General features: G+C 41.7%; 1 protein-coding gene across 1 annotated transcript in view; it reads left to right on the forward strand.

Moving 5' to 3' along the window:
- The window catches only part of SHANK1 (SH3 and multiple ankyrin repeat domains 1), a 724,545-nt gene that overhangs the window by 665,040 nt on the left and 41,443 nt on the right, over positions 1-18,062 (forward strand). Inside the window, exons 17-18 of the mRNA XM_089655187.1 lie at positions 2,764-2,899; positions 7,345-7,425. Of these exons, the coding sequence (XP_089511313.1) occupies positions 2,764-2,899; positions 7,345-7,425 (217 nt within the window). The remainder of the gene's footprint in view (positions 1-2,763; positions 2,900-7,344; positions 7,426-18,062) is intronic.

An 18,062-nucleotide genomic window follows, 5' to 3' on the forward strand; every position in this document is an offset into this window, starting at 1 on the left:
ATTATAACATCAATAAAGATAGGTCTGAAGCAAACGAATAAAAATTTTTATATATAGACATATATATATATATGTATATATATATATATATATATATATATATATATATATATACATAGCTGAAAAAATTACAGGAACGCTTTTTAATCAGAGTATAGCATCAAGTCAATGAAACTCCTGGGATATTGATCTTGTCAGTTAAGTAGCAGAGGAGGTTGTTAATCAGTTTTAGCTGCTTTGGTGTTAATGAAATTAACTACAGGTGCACCAGATGGGCAACAATGAGACAACCCCCAAAACAGGAATGGTTTTACAGGTGGCGGCCACTGATATATTTTTTTCCCTACTCATCTTTTTTGACTGTTTTTCACTAGTTTTGCATTTGGCTAGGGTCAGTGTCACTACTGGTAGCATGAGGCCATACCTGGACCCTACAGAGGTTGCACAGGCAGTCCAACTTCTCCAAGATGGCAGAGCAATACGTACCATTGCCAGAAGGTTTGCTGTGTCTCCCAGCACAGTCTCAAGAGAATGGAGGTGATTCCAGGAGACAGGCAGTTTTTCTAGGAGAGGTGGACAGGGCTGTACAAGGTCTTCAACCCAGCAGCAGGACCAGTATCTGCTCCTTTGTGCAAGGAGGAACAGGATGAACACTGCCAGAGACCTACAAAATTACCTCCAGCAGGCCACTGGTGTGAATGTCTCTGACCAAACAATCAGAAACAGACTTCATGAGGGTGGCCTAGTGGGCCCTGTGTTCACTGCCCAGCACCATAAAGCTGGAGTGGCATTTGTCATTGAACACCAGAATTGGCAGGTCCACCACTGGTGCCCTGTGCTTTTCACAGATGAGAGCAGGTTCTCCCTGAGCACGTGACAGACATGAAAGGGTCTGGAGAAGCCATGGAGAACGTTATGCTGCCTGTAACATCGTTCAGCATGACTGTTTTGGTGGTGGGTCAGTGATGGCCTGGGGAGGCATATCCATGGAGGGATTCAAAGACTTGGACCCATTGTCAGAGGCTGGTGCAGTGGGTCTTGGGTTCCTCCTGGTGCACGACAATGCCCGGCCTCATGTGGTGAGAGTATGCAGGCAGTTTCTGGAGGATGAAGGAATTGATACCATTGAATGGCCCCCACACTCACCTAACCTAAATCCAATAGGACACCTCAGGTATATCATGTTTCGGTCCATCCGACGCTACCAGGTTGCACTTCAGACTGTCCAGGAGCTCAGTGATGCCCTGGTCCAGATCTAGGAGGAAATACCCAAGGACACCATCTGTTGTCTCATTAGGAGCTTGCCTCGACTTTGTCAGGCATGCTTACAAGCACGTTGGGCCATACAAACTACTAAGGACCATTTTGAGTTGCTGCAATGAAATTTCAGCAAAATGGACTAGCCTGCTGCATCTTTTTTTCACTTTGATTTTCGAGCTGTCTATGAATTCAGTCCTCTGTAGGTTGATCATTTTTATTTCCATCAAACAATGGAGCATCCTTACGTTCCTAACACATTACCCAGTCCATATCCGTATAGATATCCAGCATGATATTTTTCCACATTGAGATCTGATGTGTTTTCAAAGAGTTCCTTTAATTTTTTTTCAGTAGTGTTTATATATAAGCAAAGGGCCTACATGACTAGGTAAATAGGGAAATAGGCAGATATAGGGTTAACAGCTTATGAGGCGAAATGAGGATACATACCAGGATTAGTGGGTTTCAAGGAGGGGCTTTGGTGTGGTCTAGGTGGAATCAAAGAGAACTCCAAACAGTCGGAATCCAATGGACGAAGAATAAACTTCCAACACTCCCACCTGATTATTTAGGATTTGTGTTCAAAGATTGGGATCTTTGGAGGCCTACTAAATTAATAGTGTTATCGCTTAGTGGGGACCCACCTGTGGTATGGGTCTTCTCTTTAGAAGTCCAGTTAATGGTGGAATGTGGGACATGGAGGTATCTGCAGAGAATGTGGGGAGTTGGGATCTTCTCTGAGTTGGTGTTTTGCAGCTGGTGGACCTTTAAGTGGTTATGCAGATACAAAAACAAGTTTGGTTCTTTAGTGCCTTCAAAGATCGGCAACCTTGATTATTGATTTTCATGGTTATTATTATGTTTCTGTTTAAAAGGAATGTTCTCGTATTGGTTATTTGTTAATAAATGGCTGCTACAACCAATTTTCACTGCAAATGGTGTTGGTCTAAGTCTTCCTGAAGATTTAGTAAATGGGATTGTAGTGGTTGTCATGGGATTTGGGGGAGGTTTACATCGGGTTTTACCCTAGTTATGTTGTGATGAAAACCTTCAATGATAATAAAAGAACATCTGATCAATACAACAGGATCATGTTGCCTCCAATGTCTACAAAAGTGAAGTAAACATTGCATGTACAAAAACAGAGATACCAGAACATATGTTAGATAAAAAGGGAATACTCCAGTCCAGGGGAGGACTGACCATTTGGAAACTCAGGCACTGCTTGAGGGCCCGGGGTCAGTAGGGGGCCCCTTGAGATGCCCCTGGTACCTTTTTCATAGGCTTTTTTGAGTTAGGGCTAGGACATAGGGGCCCCATGATCTCCTATTGCCCGGGGGCCCCATGAGTTGTCAGTCCGCCCCTGTTCCAGTCATATATCTTACAAGTGTGCCCCAACTATAAAACTAAAATAATTGTATGTATAGTAGGCACAGTGTTTTGTGAGACTAAAATTATTTAGTGTCCAAAATATGTGATCTGTGACATGATTACTCTACTTAGGTGAATGGTCAAAATGTGGTGAAAGTTGGACACCGGCAAGTAGTGAACATGATCCGGCAAGGAGGAAACAACTTAATGGTAAAAGTTGTCATGGTGACCCGAAACCCTGAAATGGAGGATGCCATGAGAAAAAAAGGTATGTTAGACTTCTATTTATCTATCTTTTATTACTATTACGATCTACGTACTGATTTTTTGTTACTGTGAGGATTCATTTGTGATCAGATTTAAGGTGGATTAGTTTTGATCGCAACAATTGTGCTGGTGCTGTTCTTGAGTTGCAGCACTGAGAACATAAGAACAGTCAACCCCTTTCCTTGCCTAGACCAGTCTTTCTCAACCAGGGTGCCCAGGCACCCTGGGGTGCCTTGAGGTTTCTTCACGGGTGCCTTGGCAAAATGTCTAAAAATGTCTCACACAAAGTCACAGATGTTCATTGTGCACCATTGCGAGCTTCTAGCTGCCGGCATCCTGAGAACCAAGGACATCATCAGCTGAGAAGAAGGATGTCAGCTGCATGCACAGCATCCTAGTTTGACCCTCCCCTGCCCATTTCCATCAGTGCTGGGATCACATTAGCTTAGTGATGGATAGAAACTGAGGGAGAAGAGAAACAATGGAATACTAGTCAGTACCAGTGTGAAAAAGTGTATTTGCTTTGGAAGTATAACTCACCTCTATGAGCCTACATGTGTGGCTGGTGCTGCATTATATAAAATTATTAGAATAGTTTTTCACATTTTAGAATGGGGTGCCTCGGACTGTCCATCATTTTAAAAGTGCCTTGACTGAAAAAAGGTTGAGAAACACTGGCCTAGACCTATCACATTCAATATGACATCTAAATTCATCACTTAGATACACTTTATAGATATAATGTGGGGGATTTACTAAAACTGGTGCACACAGGATCTGGTGCAGCTCTGCATAGAAACCAATCAGCTTCCAGGTTTTATTGTCAAAGCTTAATTGAACAAGCTGAAGGTAGAAGCTGATTGGCTAGATTCAAAGTGCTCCAGTTTTAGTAAATCTCCCTCAATGTGTCTATGTGTATTGGTGTATGTTTATTGGTGTATGTAAACAGTATATACATGTAATTGCTGCTGTTGTCCGAGATCTGCCATTTGAAATTTTGTTGAATGAAATACAATGATAATAAAGTGTCTATTCTAATCCTTAATGTGACAGCGGCACTTTCCAATCTCACCACTGTTACCAGAATATGATGATTTCACTCTCTGACTAACTCTGCACCGGTGATTTTCCAACCTGCAGGACAGCAGTTTACGCACCAGCAGATCAGATCAGAGTTAACCAGCAGATTGGGGTCAGAGTTAACTGACCCCAAATCATTGGGGTCAGTTAACTCTGCAGATAAAGGAGAAGCTCTTCTGGACATACTTCCCTTGTGGGTCACAGGAGTGCACTTCGTTCTTAGATTCAGCAAACAGTGGGCTGAAATCCACTATCAGTTGTTGTCACAGATCCAGTCAAGTCTCTGTAGGGATCCCGACAATAATGTTGGAATCCACCCATATGCCTTGACCAGCAGCTGGCCCAGCCCCTCAGTACTCCGCTAAGAGCACGAGCCAGCCGCTCCTGCCCCCTCCACAGCCTGGTGCTCCGATGAGTGTTGGAGGGGCAGAGCAGAGAACCAGTGACTGACAATCTGCTCTGTGCTCAGAGTGGACCCGAGAACTGAGTGATCAGTGGGCTTTGATTGGTCAGTTCTCGATGAAGACCGCTGCAGCATCAGATCCATGCAGCGAGTATGTAATTTTATTTTTCACATTCCTGCTCTTCTCTTTTAAAAGTAGAACTAAATTAACCATCTAAACATTGATTATTACTTGTGAATGCGCTCATCAATAAAGTTGGAAATGCTGCAAATTTTTTTCAATCTCCATAAATATCCAGAGGTAATATTGTAGCAAATGACAACATAAAAGAGCACAGAGCGGAAGATTTACTAAAACTGGTGCACAAAGGATCAAGTGAAGCTGTGCCTTGTAACCAGTCAGCTTCCAGGATTTATTGTCAAAGCTTCATTGAACAAGCTGAAGTTAGAAGCTGATTGGTTACTAGGCACACCTGCACCAGGTCCTGTATGCACCAGTTTTAGTAAATCTCCCATCAGAGTGTTCCAGATTGTGTAGATTATCCCCATAATGTGAAGGAATACATTTAAACAAAGTACACAAATAGATTAGACACTAACCAGGCATATTGATAAGCTGGTCCCAGGAAGGGATCTGAAGAGTCTTGGATACCGATGGAGCATCTTCTACTTTCTGGTGCCAGCTTAGGAGTGGAGGTAATGAGAGGTAAAAGAAAGCTGCCAAAACTGAAGATACACTCTGTGGATTTGTTTAACCAGCAATCCCTTAAAACTCTCTAAGGCTTCATATACATGAGCCGGCCGCGGCAAAATCGTGGCACAGGATTGGACTGATCATTTGGAAACTCGGGCACTGCCCGAGGGCCCAGGGTCAGTAGGGGGCCCCATGAGATGCCCTTGTACCTTTTTCATAGGCTTTTTTGAGTTTGGGCAAGGACACAGGGGCCCCATGATCCCCTATTGCCCGGGGGCCCCATGAGTTGTCAGTCCGCCCCTGCCATGGCAGCTGCGTTTTTGCCGCATTTTGCGTTCTCCTACAGTCGGCTGTCAAAACGTTCCTATCCTGAATGTGATTCTTTTGCATTAAAGAGAGAGAGGTTTAACCTCACCTAACTGCAGCAGGTCCTACACTCTGCTAAAAGCCTACAGTATGCGTACATGGGCACATAGGCGTTTATTTACTAAAGCTGGTGTACTCAGAATCTCATACACTTCTGCAGATAAACCAATCAGTTTCCAGGTTTTATTGCTAAAGCCTAACTGAACAAGCTGAGGTTAGAAGCTGATTGGCTACCATGCACAGATGAACAAGATTCTGAGTGAACCAGCTTTAGTAAATAAATCCCATAGGCTTTGATGGAGATGAGTTTAGGGGCTTTGGAAAAAAAAATGCCAAAAGCCCCTAAAATTTAGTTCAGGAGCTGCTCGTGTACATGAAGCCTAACAGGAGAACAGGGGTGGACTGTCAACTCATGGGGCCCCCGGGCAATAGGGGATCATGGGGCCCCTGTGTCCTTGCCCAAACTCAAAAAGCCTATGAAAAAAGGTACCAGGGGCATCTCATGGGGCCCCCTACTGACCCCGGGCCCTCGGGCAGTGCACGAGTTTCCAAATGGTCAGTCCGCCCCTGTGGGAGAATATTTGCATAACCTGAGGACAAAAGCGCCACCACAAATGCATTTTAGGACACAGCCCATACACTCACTAGCCACTTTATTAGGTACACCTGTTCAATCGCTTGGTAAATTGCTAATCAGCCAATCACATGGCAGCAACTCAATGCATTTAGGCATCTAGGTGTGGTAAAGACAACTTACTACAGTTCAAATCAAAAGGGGATTTAAATTACTTTGAACGTTGCATGGTTGTTGGTGGCAGGCGGGCTGCTCTGAGTATTTAAAAAGCTACTGATCTACTGGGATTTTCACGCACAACCATCTCTAGGGTTTACAGAGAATGGTCCGAAAAAGAGAAAATATCCAGTGAGTGGCAGTTGTGTGGATGAAAATGCCTTGTTGATGTCAGAGAAAGGCAACAGTAACTCATGTCAATATGGACCAAAATCTCCGAGGAATGTTTTCAACACCTTGTTGAATCTATGCCATGAGGCAGTTCTGAAGGCCAAAGGGGGTCTAACCCAGTACTAGCAAGGTGGACCTAATAAAGTGGTCAGTGAGTGTACTGTATATCAGAGTGGTCTGTCGGCAGAGCAAATATTTAGGGCAGCTGCCAGAAAATGGCACACTAGTACAGTCCCTTCGATACCATCCTGCCATGGCTGACTCGCAGACTGTTCTAACAGGCAAAGCACTTCCTTTTTGTGCCAACGTTTGCCCACCTATACTGGCCTCCTTCACAATTCTTTTGGCCATTGGTGTGAGCACATCCTACCGGTCAGAGTGACCCAGCCTTCAGCATTGATGGCTATGACGGAATAGACAGGAGGGTTTTAGAGATCTTGAAATTATGTGCATTTCTAGATTTTTATTTATTTATTTCAGGTACTTATATAGCGCTGTCAATTTACGCAGATGTAGATGTCTCTAGATATCTGCCCTTTTGTATCTAAATCCATTTTTTTAATATAGAGAGAGGTGACTAGAAGGAGCATTTCCAAATTCTTGTATTAATTGCAATTACTGCCATAGTGGAGACACAGAAACAGGCAGCATCCACTTTCTGCTAGAGGGACGAACTTAATGGACTACTCTCTGTTGCCTTCCAAATGGGGCATCCAAAAAACAAGCACAAAGAAAAAGAGGCAGTTAAATAAATTCTTAGTCTGCACGGGTATTATTGGATTGTGTGGTTTCCTTCAAATTCTTCAATTGTGATTAAGTCATTATTTGAAAAATCAAAAAAGTGAATTTTATTCTACAGATAAATCTCTTGACACCAGCAGTGGTTAAAATGATCAGATATGACATCTTGATAAAGAGGATCATTTTTTTTCTTTTTTCTAGTGCCCCAGCAAACAAAGCGCGTTACGCCACCTGCAATATCACTACGCTCCAAATCCATGACATCGGAATTGGAGGAAATGGGTAAGCGCTGCTCAGTATGGCTTATGACCTGGCAGATCAAACAGATGCTCTGCATGAATGTCTTTCTATCATAGTGGCTTTAAAACTGCATGCTTTGCTGCATGACCTAGACTTTATTGTATATGTAACTGGCTGCTTTAAAGTGATTTCAAAGAAATTTGTCACAATTTGTCTAATGCAAAAAACTGAACATTTATCTCTTTATTATAATTCTGCAGGCTTGTCTTTTTATTTTTTATTTATATATATATATATATATATATATATATACACTATATATATATATATATATATATATATATATATATATAAATAAACTAAATTAATTAAGAAAAAATTTAAATATATATATATATATATATTTACCCACACAGCAACCATGAGCTACATGTGTTGTGCAAACAGCCACCAGCACCTATGCACACCTTTCCTTGCTGCAAGATTTTGTTATGTAACAGCTATTCCTATGTACCTGATGCATAATAAAATTTTGCAGCAAAGAAAGAAAACATGCAGAGTTTTTTGGATATATATATATATATATATATATATATATATATATACAGTGGATATAAAAAGTCTACACACCCCTGTTAAAATGTCAGGTTTCTGTGATGTAAAAAAAGTGAGACAAAGATAAATCATTTCAGAACTTTTTTCACCTTTAATGTAACCTATAAACTGTACACCTCAGTTGTACAACAAACTAAAATCTTTTAGGTGGAGGGAAGTAAAAATAAATCACTAAAATAATATGGTTGCATAAGTGTGCACACCCTTAAACTAATCGTTTGTTGAAGCACTTTTTGATTTTATTACAGCATTTAGTCTCTTTGGATATCGGTCTATCAGCATGGCACATCTTGAATATTTGCCCGCTCTTCCTTGCAAAAACACTCCAAATCTGTCAGATTGCGAGGGCATCTCCTGTGCACAGCCCTCTTCAGATCACTCCACAGGTTTTCGATTGGATTCAGGTCTGGGCTCTGGCTGCGCCATTCCAAAACGTTAATCTTCTTCTGGTGAAGCCATCCCTTTGTTGATTTGGATGTATGCTTTGGGTGGCTGTCATGCTGAAAGATGAAGTTCCTCTTCATGTTCAGCTTTCTAGCAGAAGCCTGAAGGTTTTGTGCCAATATTGGCTGGTGTTAGGAACTGTTCATAATTCCCTCTACCTTGACTAAGGCCCCAGTTCCAGCTAAAGAAAAAATAGCCCCAAAGCATGATGCTACCACCACCATGCTTCACTGTGGGTATGGTGTTCTTTTGGTGATGTGCAGTGTTGTTTTTGCACCAAACATATCTTTTGAAATTATGGCCAAGAAGTTCAACCTTGGTTTCATCAGACCAGAACACATTTTCCCACATGCTTTTGGGAGACTTCAGATGTGTTTTTGCAAAATTTAGCCGGGCTTGGATGTTTTTCTTTAAAAGAAAAGCATTCCATCTTGTCACTCCACCCCATAGCTCAGACATGAAGGATGCTGGAGATTGTTGTCACATGGACCACACAGCCAGTACTTGCCAGATATTCCTGCAGCTCCTTTAATGTTGCTGTAGGCCTCTTGGCAGCCTCCCAGACCAGATTTCTTCTCGTCTTTTCAACCATTTTGGAGGGACGTCCAGTTCTTGGTAATGTCACTGTTGCGCCATATTTTCTCCACTTGATGATGACTGTCTTCATTGTGTTCCATGGTATACCTAATGCCTTGGAAATTCTTTTGTATCCTTCTCCTGACTGATAGCTTTTAACAATGAGATCCCTCTGATGCTTTAGAAGCTCTTTGCAGACCATGGCTTTTGCTGTAGGATGTGACTAAGAAAATGTCTGGAAAGACCTGCTAGAACAACTGAACTTTATTTGGGGTTAATTAGAGGCACTTTAACTGATGGCAGGTGTGTACTGACTCCTATTTAATATGATTTTGAATGTGATTGCTTAATTCTGAACACAGCTACATCCCCAGTTATAAGAGGATGTGCACACTTATGCAACCACATTATTTTAGTTTTTTATGTTTACATCCCCCCCCCCCGAAAGGATTTCAGTTTGTTTTTCAATTGAGTTGCAAAGTTTATAGGTCACATTAAAAGTAGAAAAAGTTCTGAAATGATTTATCTTTGTCTCATTGTTTTACATCACAGAAACCTGACATTCTAACTGGGGTGTGTAGACTTTTTATATAATATATATATATATATATATATATATATATATATATATATATACTTTTTGTTCTCTTAAATATCTTAACAAGACTGTTCAGCTTGATATTTTTGTATGTCTGAGGATGACTCTTGGGCATAGTATACATTGCATTTAGGAGGGTAAAATTAGGTGGTTGCGCTCCCCCTTAAGCTACAAAGGCAGCTATACAGGAGTATTTACATGCTGCGACCACGATTCTTTGTGTCACATCAAAACTTATCCTCCTTGAAATGTTCTGTAGGTAATACTGCCAATAGGCTGATTCTACAAAGCTAAAACACCTGGCTATTTTGAAAAAAAGTGACAGTTATATTCAACTGAGCCCATTAGGATCTTTATGTATAGTTACATTGGTTGAGTTTGGACCAGTGTCAGTATGCATACCTCATACCTCAGGGATCACTGGGGAAGGTAAAAATCACTGTAGATGTCTCCAATCTTTCAATGATTGGCGCAATCTTCTAGGTCCTGTGCCAAGTGGCATTCTTTCTGACCATAGGGGGTCCTTCACTTGGCACTGCCATTATTCACAAAACACCTTGGTATTTTTCTAATGAATGCACAACATTCTCTCATTTGGATGGTTGGAGGTGGAGAGACGAGGTGGTGATATACCAACCTCCAATCAGAGAGTGCCTTGTATTATTGAAAAAATACTAAGCATTCTGTGATTGACAGACCTAGTGCATTATCGTTTAAAATAATTTATTAAAGAAACAAAAATAGGTATCATACTCACAATGGACATAATAACACAGGCATGTCAAACTGAACAAGATGTATGATCCAAACAACATCTGAGTCCATACGATGGAACCCTGGATGACCAACTGGCTAACGCGTTTCGAGGACACAACCTCTTCCTCAGAGCCAACCTGGTCATCCAGGGTTCCATCGTATGGACTCAGATGTTGTTTGGATCATACATCTTGTTCAGTTTGACATGCCTGTGTTATTATGTCCATTGTGAGTATGATACCTATTTTTGTTTCTTTAATAAATTATTTAAATGATAATGCACTAGGTCGGTGCGCCCTTTTTCTGTTTCTCCATTTGTATCCAGTGTATTTGGACCACCCCGGTCTGTTGAGAGCAGCAAGCAGTGCATATTCCAGAAAATTCCAGAACATTCCTATTGGGTCTACTGAGTCCTTTCCTAGCGCAGGAGTAAATTGTTTGTTGTGTTGGATTCTGTGATTGACGGCAGTACCTAGCAAGCTACCCCCTGTGGTCACTAGGCAGAAGGATAGCTTCTTTGCACAGAAGGTTGTGGCAATCATTGTAGTAGCAGCGACTCCTAGAGAGATTTGCAACTTCCCAAGAAGTCCTTTGGGAATGATATAGGCATAGTTACTGTGGTTCAGGTTGGACCAACATAAACATGAAATAAAGATCTTATCTAGACTAGACAAGGGGGGTTATTTACTAAAACTGGAGAGTCTGGTGAAGCTCTGCATAGAAACCAATCAGCTTCCAGGTTTTATTGTCCAAGTTTAACCACTTCCCGACCGGCCGTTGCATATAAACGGCCGGGCGGTGGCACTGCAGGGTCAGGTGGCCGTTTATAAACGGCCTCCCCGCACCCTGCTTGTGCGCGCTCCCTGGGAGCGCGCAGCACAGCGATCTGGTGCCCGCTGGGTCCTCCTCTGTACGAGGTCCCGATCATGTAATCACTGATTGGCCAATCAGTGATCACATGCAAAGTAGTAAGCAAGATGTCACTTGTGACATCATTGCTTACTACGTGTGAAATCTGTGAATGATCACAGAGGTCACATGGTACAAGGCTATTCACAAAAGCCTTGTACCATGTGACAAGCTGTGACCAATCACAGCTCACTCAGTACTTCTCAATGAGTGCAAGAATGCAGACAGAAAGAGAAATGATTGCTTTTACATCCTATATGGGTGTAAAAGCAATCAGTGTAAAAAAAAAAAAAAAAAATCTTTGTCACCCCCCACAAGTAGTGTGACTAGGGTGACAGTATGTAAAAAAATAAAAATAAAAATAATATAAAAAAATAAAATAAAAATGTAAAAAAATGTTTAAAAATTATAATTTTTGGTTATAAACTAATTTGGATTTTTTTTTTTTTACTAAAAAGATAACGGAATAAATTTTGGCCAAGATTTATGATGAAATATTATTTATTTGCAAAATTTTATTAAAAAAACACTTTTTTTCAAAATTTTTGAACATTTCATTTATATAGCAAAAAAAATACAAATCCCAGTGGTGAATAAATACCACCAAAATAAAGCTTTATCTGTCTCAAAAAAATGGTAAAAAATTAATTTGGGTACAGTGTTGCATGACCGCGCAATTGTCATTCAAAGTGTGATAGCGCTAAAAGCTGAAAATTGCCCTGGTCAGGAAGGGGGTAAAAGTGTCCGGTCTGGAAGTGGTTAATTGAACAAGCTAAAGATATCAGCCGATTGGCTACCATGCACAGCTGCACCAGCTTTTGCCCTCTCTTGTTTTACTACATCAAACCCATAGTTTAAACAGTTTCTCAGTCAAAGACATATACTGTATCCCTCTAGTTGGATCATATATTAATTTCAGCTTGGAAATTTTGGCACAAGCTTTGGTATCAGCAATTTGGCTCTTTGTCTAGGTGCCAGTACTGTAGTTTAAGTAGCACGGGCTGCACGTAATTTAATTGGAAAACCTCTGTTTAAATCCTTACCGAACAATCAAACTATATGTAAACCCTCACCTTGTAGGACAACCCATTCAGTTTGACATATTCGGTGTAGCCGGTCCCAACAATAAGTGAAAGGATAATTTGGAGTAGTTTTAATAACCTGGCATGCAATAAAATATAATAGTCAAATACTTCCGTAATAAATGGGGGTCTGCAATTAAATCACAGTTTTAGTAAAGTGAGGAAGAATTGAAATATCTGCCAAGGAGAAAACAGAGAGGAAGAAACAAAATTTGAGGATTTTGAAAAAAGAAAAATGATTTCCTTGTGTAAGAGCCAGCGCATTTTGGGGGCTTCCAAATGCCCCTTACATCTGGGCTAAAAGAGAACAAAGCTTACTTTTGAGCAAAAGTAAAAATGTAAGATCTTATATTATAGTCAATGTTAAAAAAAACTTTAAATAATAATAATAATAAAAAAAAAAGTAAAAAACTATAAAATACATTAAACTATACATATATTTATCCACAGTAGAACAGAAAATGCTATTTTTTTTTAAACAAAAAAGCAAACCGACTGAAGAGAAAAAAAAATGACATAATTACAGGTATACAGTGGATGCAGACTCACTAATTGGTCTCTAGTGGGTGCACACTTCCAAAAATAAATGACAAAGTTTCCTGCACACTACTAATATCCAGACTTCTATATACATAAGTATGATACTTCTATATCAATGGCAATTCGACAACCATCAATACAGAATAGGTATTGTCATCAATATGTCAATCAATTCATCATAGGTACCACGTAGCGTGCATTAAAACCAATATAATCTCTTACGTTTGAGTTCCCATCCTCAAAATATAGACTAAATATGTGTTGAATCTTGAATCTTGGTGTACTTTGTGTATTTGTTCCAGATCTGTGCAATAATCCAGTGTGAAACTCTTCCTCTGTGCAGGAGCTTCCTGTAATAAAGACCGGTCGCTGCTGTTCTCTCCTTGTGCAGGGTGACTGGTCTTGTCTCCGCCCCTTCCTGTAGTTAGCCTGTAGTGGGTGGGGCCTGCTGGGTCCCTGTGTACAGCACAGTTATATTTTTATGCGACAATATCTGGGTTTGCAAAGGCATTTGGTGCACACAAAGTGGACGTATATACTTTATGGCTGTTGAGGAATAATGTATATTCATATGAAAGTTTTTGTGCTCAGTGTTCAGCTTTAATATAAAAAAAAGTGCAGCGCTAAGTGATAAATCTGAAAATTGTCCACTGTAAGTCCAGTTCATATAAACGTGCCAGGTGACAAATGAAAATCCACAATGGTGATCCGTGAGGAAGTAGCAGAAATGCGCACTCACCAGAAGGCGGATATATAAAGGCAGTATATATCAAAAGATCATGGATCATCGGTCAAGAAGAAACAGGTCTGGTCACTGTGGATTGGCCTTTCCTCAAGGGTGCAGAGCAAAATATTTCCTCCTCTTAGGTGGATGCTTGGATTCCTAATAAGGACTCTGAAAAGAGTTACTCCTCCAAGGGAGTCAGGAAAGGACGCCCATAGTGTAGTATGTTCAGAATAAACAGCTTTATTAAAGACAGTAATACCAGATTCAAACGGCAAGTGTCATCCAGATGTGATAGTAAAACTAACCCTAACAGAATGATGGCCGCCGGGCCTCCACATGGCTCCGGTGGTGTAGCGTCTCGACGTCCAGGCTCCTCCTTACGTGTTACGTGCGCACGCACATCTTCAGAGGTATGGAACCAATACCTTCCATACCTCTGAAGATGTGCGTGCGCGGTCTTGAGAACGCCATGTGGGTGGGGCGAAACGCGTTGATGCACCTCCGGTCTGCCGTCTTCTTGGCCTACGTCACTTCCGGTATTTGGAACGCACGCCGACTTTTGCGGTTCAAGCAGCCATTTTTGAGGTGGAAAGCTGGTCATCCTCTACAGTGATCCTTAAAGCGTGAGATCCCTATATTTACAATTTGGAAACTTGTTCCTTTGAAGCCTTTGAGGCTATTAAACAAGGCCTGTTATTTTATTGAAACATGTGAGTGTCCTTATTCTATCAATTTATATGGTATTGAGTGGCAGTATTACACTATGTAGCCTTTCTTTCCTTGCACATTATTGAGGATTCCATGGAGAAGTAGAGTGGAGTCGATTGCTGTATCTAAGCAGGGTGAAGGCGATTTGAGTTCCTCCTGAGGGGCTATAGGATCCCTTATATCCTATGAGGCTTATTACTCACCTCCATCTGGTGAGTGCGGTCAATATTATTTTTCACGTGGTGATTAGGTGGAAGCACATTTTGGAACATTGTCTTGAAAATCCTTTTGGGAAAATAAGGACTTATGTTTGAAATATTATATATATATTTTTGCACGGACATTTATTTATTTGTGATTATTTTTATTTATTTAATTTTTGCGTTGTTTTTTGTGTTATTTACAGTGTAAAGGTAGATGAAAAGGTGACAGTCACTGCTGAATGATTGCTGCACCCCTGAGTTAGTTTCTGTGTTAACCTAATGCACATAATGAAGCAAGCAACAGAGGGCGCCACCTTCCTTTCTGGCTTGAAAAAGGGGCCTGAGAACCTGGTTAAAAGGAAAATAATTGTTTGAGTTCCCTTTAATTAATTGTAGCCATTAAAAGATTTCAGCTCAAGCTAGAATGCAATGAGTATACAGAGTATTCCTTTGCATTTACAGTAGATATTATGAGAAACAGTGGGGTAAGCTTGTTGTAAATAAATGAACCATCATTATATTATTTATTATAATTTTACAGTTATTTAATGTTGCCTCTAAATGGAAACTCAGAACTCGGAGAAGCTGTTTATTGTCCATTTATTCTGTCTTTAGGGAAACTTCTTGGTTTGAACGATAATTCCAGACATTTTTAGACTAAGTAATGAATTGAGATTAATATAGCTAGATCCGTTTTCTTCTGTTATAGTCCCAGGCACAGTAAACCAGTTTAACAAATGTGTTATAGGGATCTGTTTGCCTTTAATGTGTTACTAAAATCAAAGCTTTTTTTTTTTTGGATAGAGTAAGGGAGGGCTATAACCAGGGCCGGATCTAGGGGAGTGCTGGGGTAGGGTGCGCCCCCCCCCCCCCCAGATTTTAGCTGTGCCCCCTCAGGTCTCTGAGAGTGTGTGAGCTAGTCTGATACAGACAGTTTATGTAAGGAGGCACACTGATGGGGACAGTCCATGTAAGGGGGGAACTCTGATGGGGATATTTAGTCATATGTAAGGGGACACTCTGATGGAGACACCTGATGTAAGGGGGAACTCTGATGGGGATAGCTGGTCATATGTAAGGGGAACTCTGTTGGGGACCCTGATGTAAGGGGGTACTCCAATGGGACAACTGATGTAAGGGGGCACTCTTATGGGGGCACCTGATGTAAGGGAGCAACCTAACAGGGACCCTGATGTAAGGGGGCACTCTGATGGGGACAGTCCATTTAAGGGGGGCACTCTGATCGGGACACCTGATATAAGGGGACACTCTGATGGGGATATTTAGTCATATGTAAGGGGACACTCTGATAGAGACACCTGAGGTATGGGGGAACTCTGATGGTGATAGCTGGTCATATGTAAGGGAGACTCTGATGGGGACCCTGATGTAAGGGAGCACTCTGATGGGACAACTGATGTAAGGGGGCATGCCAATGGGGACCCTGATGTAAGGGGGCACTCAGATGAGGACACCTGATGTAAGGAGGATCTCTGATGGAGATAACTGGTTATATGAGGGGAACTCTGATGGGGTCACCTGATGTTAAGGGGGACACTGATAGGGACATCTGATATAAGGGGGCAGAGGTCCTGTTTAATCATCCTTGTCTCATGATAGTATAATACATACTAGTGTTTCCCAGGTCATGACACTGGCCAGGACAGATTGTCAGTGACTCACACACCGTGTTGACATTCTGCCCTCTACTTTTTTTTACTGCACCCCCTGTCAGTTTCTTTTTTGCCATCTGTGTCCCACTGGGGGATTTCTCTTCACTTCCTAATTTATAGCCAAACAGGAAGTGAGAGAAAATCCCTCCAAAGTGAGGGAATCCTGGGGCATCATCTGGATCACCAGAACAACTGTTGCCATTGAAATATTTCTGCTCAATTGCTGTTCTTTGTTCTCAGCCCAAAATTTGGGATTTTATTTCACTTTCAATGATAATGGTATACAGGACAAAAGAGAGGGTGAATCTCCCTAACGGTGGCACAGAAAACAATAAAAAACCCAATGGTGCTCTAGTCCTTCTCCACTCTATCCAAAATTAAAATTAAAAAGAAGTTTTGTCTTTACTGACACTTTAATCTTGTATGAAGATGGCCTCAGCTGTCGCTTTGGCCATGCCACCTGATGCGTTTCGCCCCTCCCACTAAGGCTTGGTCACAGAGGCGTGACCTCTGAATGTGCAGAGCAAACATGTTGTTGAAAAGAGAGTGCAGAGAGGTAATGAAGGTGACCAGAATGTGCAGAGCCCTAAGGAAGGTGACAAGAATGTGCAGAGCAGTAATGAAGATGACAAGAACGTGAAGAGCGGTAATGAAGGTGACAAAAATGTGCAGAGCGGTAATGAAGGCGACAAGAACATGCAGAGCGGTAATGAAGGTGACCAGAACATGCAGAGCGGTAATGAAGGTGACCAGAACATGCAGAACAGTAATGAAGGTGCCAAGAATGTGCAGAGCAGTAATGAAGGTGACAAGAAGGTGCAGAGAGGAAATGAAGGTGACAAAAATGTGCAGAGTGGTAATGAAGGTGACAAGGATGTGCAGAGCAGTAATGAAGGTGACAAGGATGTGCAGAGCGGTAATGAAGGTGACCAGAATGTGCAGAGTGGTGATGAAGGTGACCAGAACATGCAGAGCAGTAATGAAGGTGAAAAGAATGTGCAGAGCAGTAATGAAGGTGACAAGAACTTGCAGAGCCGTAATGAAGGTGACAAGAACGTGCAGAGCGGTAATGAAGGTGACAAGAACGTGCACAGCGGTAATGAAGGTGACAAGAACATGCAGAGTGGTAATGAAGGTGACCAGAACGTGCAGTGCGGTAATGAAGGTGACAAGAATGTGCAGAACGGTAATGAAGGTGACAAGAACGTGCAGAACGGTAATGAAGGTGACAAGAACGTGCAGAGCAGTAATGAAGGTGACAAGAACGTGCAGAGTGGTAATGAAGGTGACAAGAACGTGCAGAGCGGTAATGAAGGTGACCAGAACGTGCAGAGCAGTAATGAAGGTGACCAGAACGTGCAGAGCGGTAATGAAGGTGACAAGAACGTGCAAAGCAAGCATGGGGGTAAAAAGAATGTGCAGAGCCATAATGAAGGTGACCAGAATGTGCAGAGCGGTAATGAAGGTGACCAGAACATGCAGAGTGGTAATGAAGGTGACAAGAACGTGCAGAGCGGTAATGAAGGTTACCAGAACGTGCAGAGCGGTAATGAAGGTGACAAGAACGTGCAGAGCAAGCATGGGGGTAAAAAGAAAGTGCAGAGCGGTAATGAAGGTGACAAGAACAAGCAATCATTATGGAAAAATGGGATGCGCGCCATGATTTTTTTGCAAAGCACCACCCAACATAAGTGTAAGGAACAGAGTGTTGAATCTGATGAACGATAACACGGTTTCTAACAAAGAAGACAGGAAACCCCTGAAGGAGATCTCCCCAATGTCCTTATGGGGGGGGGGACTCTCCCTCCAAACAATAACCACCTCCCACCCGCCTTCCTGTCCTCCACG

Source organism: Staurois parvus, unplaced genomic scaffold (assembly GCF_062004578.1).
Source record: "Staurois parvus isolate SC_StPar_1 unplaced genomic scaffold, SC_StPar_1.0 ptg000827l, whole genome shotgun sequence".
In the NCBI taxonomy this organism is placed as follows: Eukaryota; Metazoa; Chordata; class Amphibia; order Anura; family Ranidae; genus Staurois; species Staurois parvus.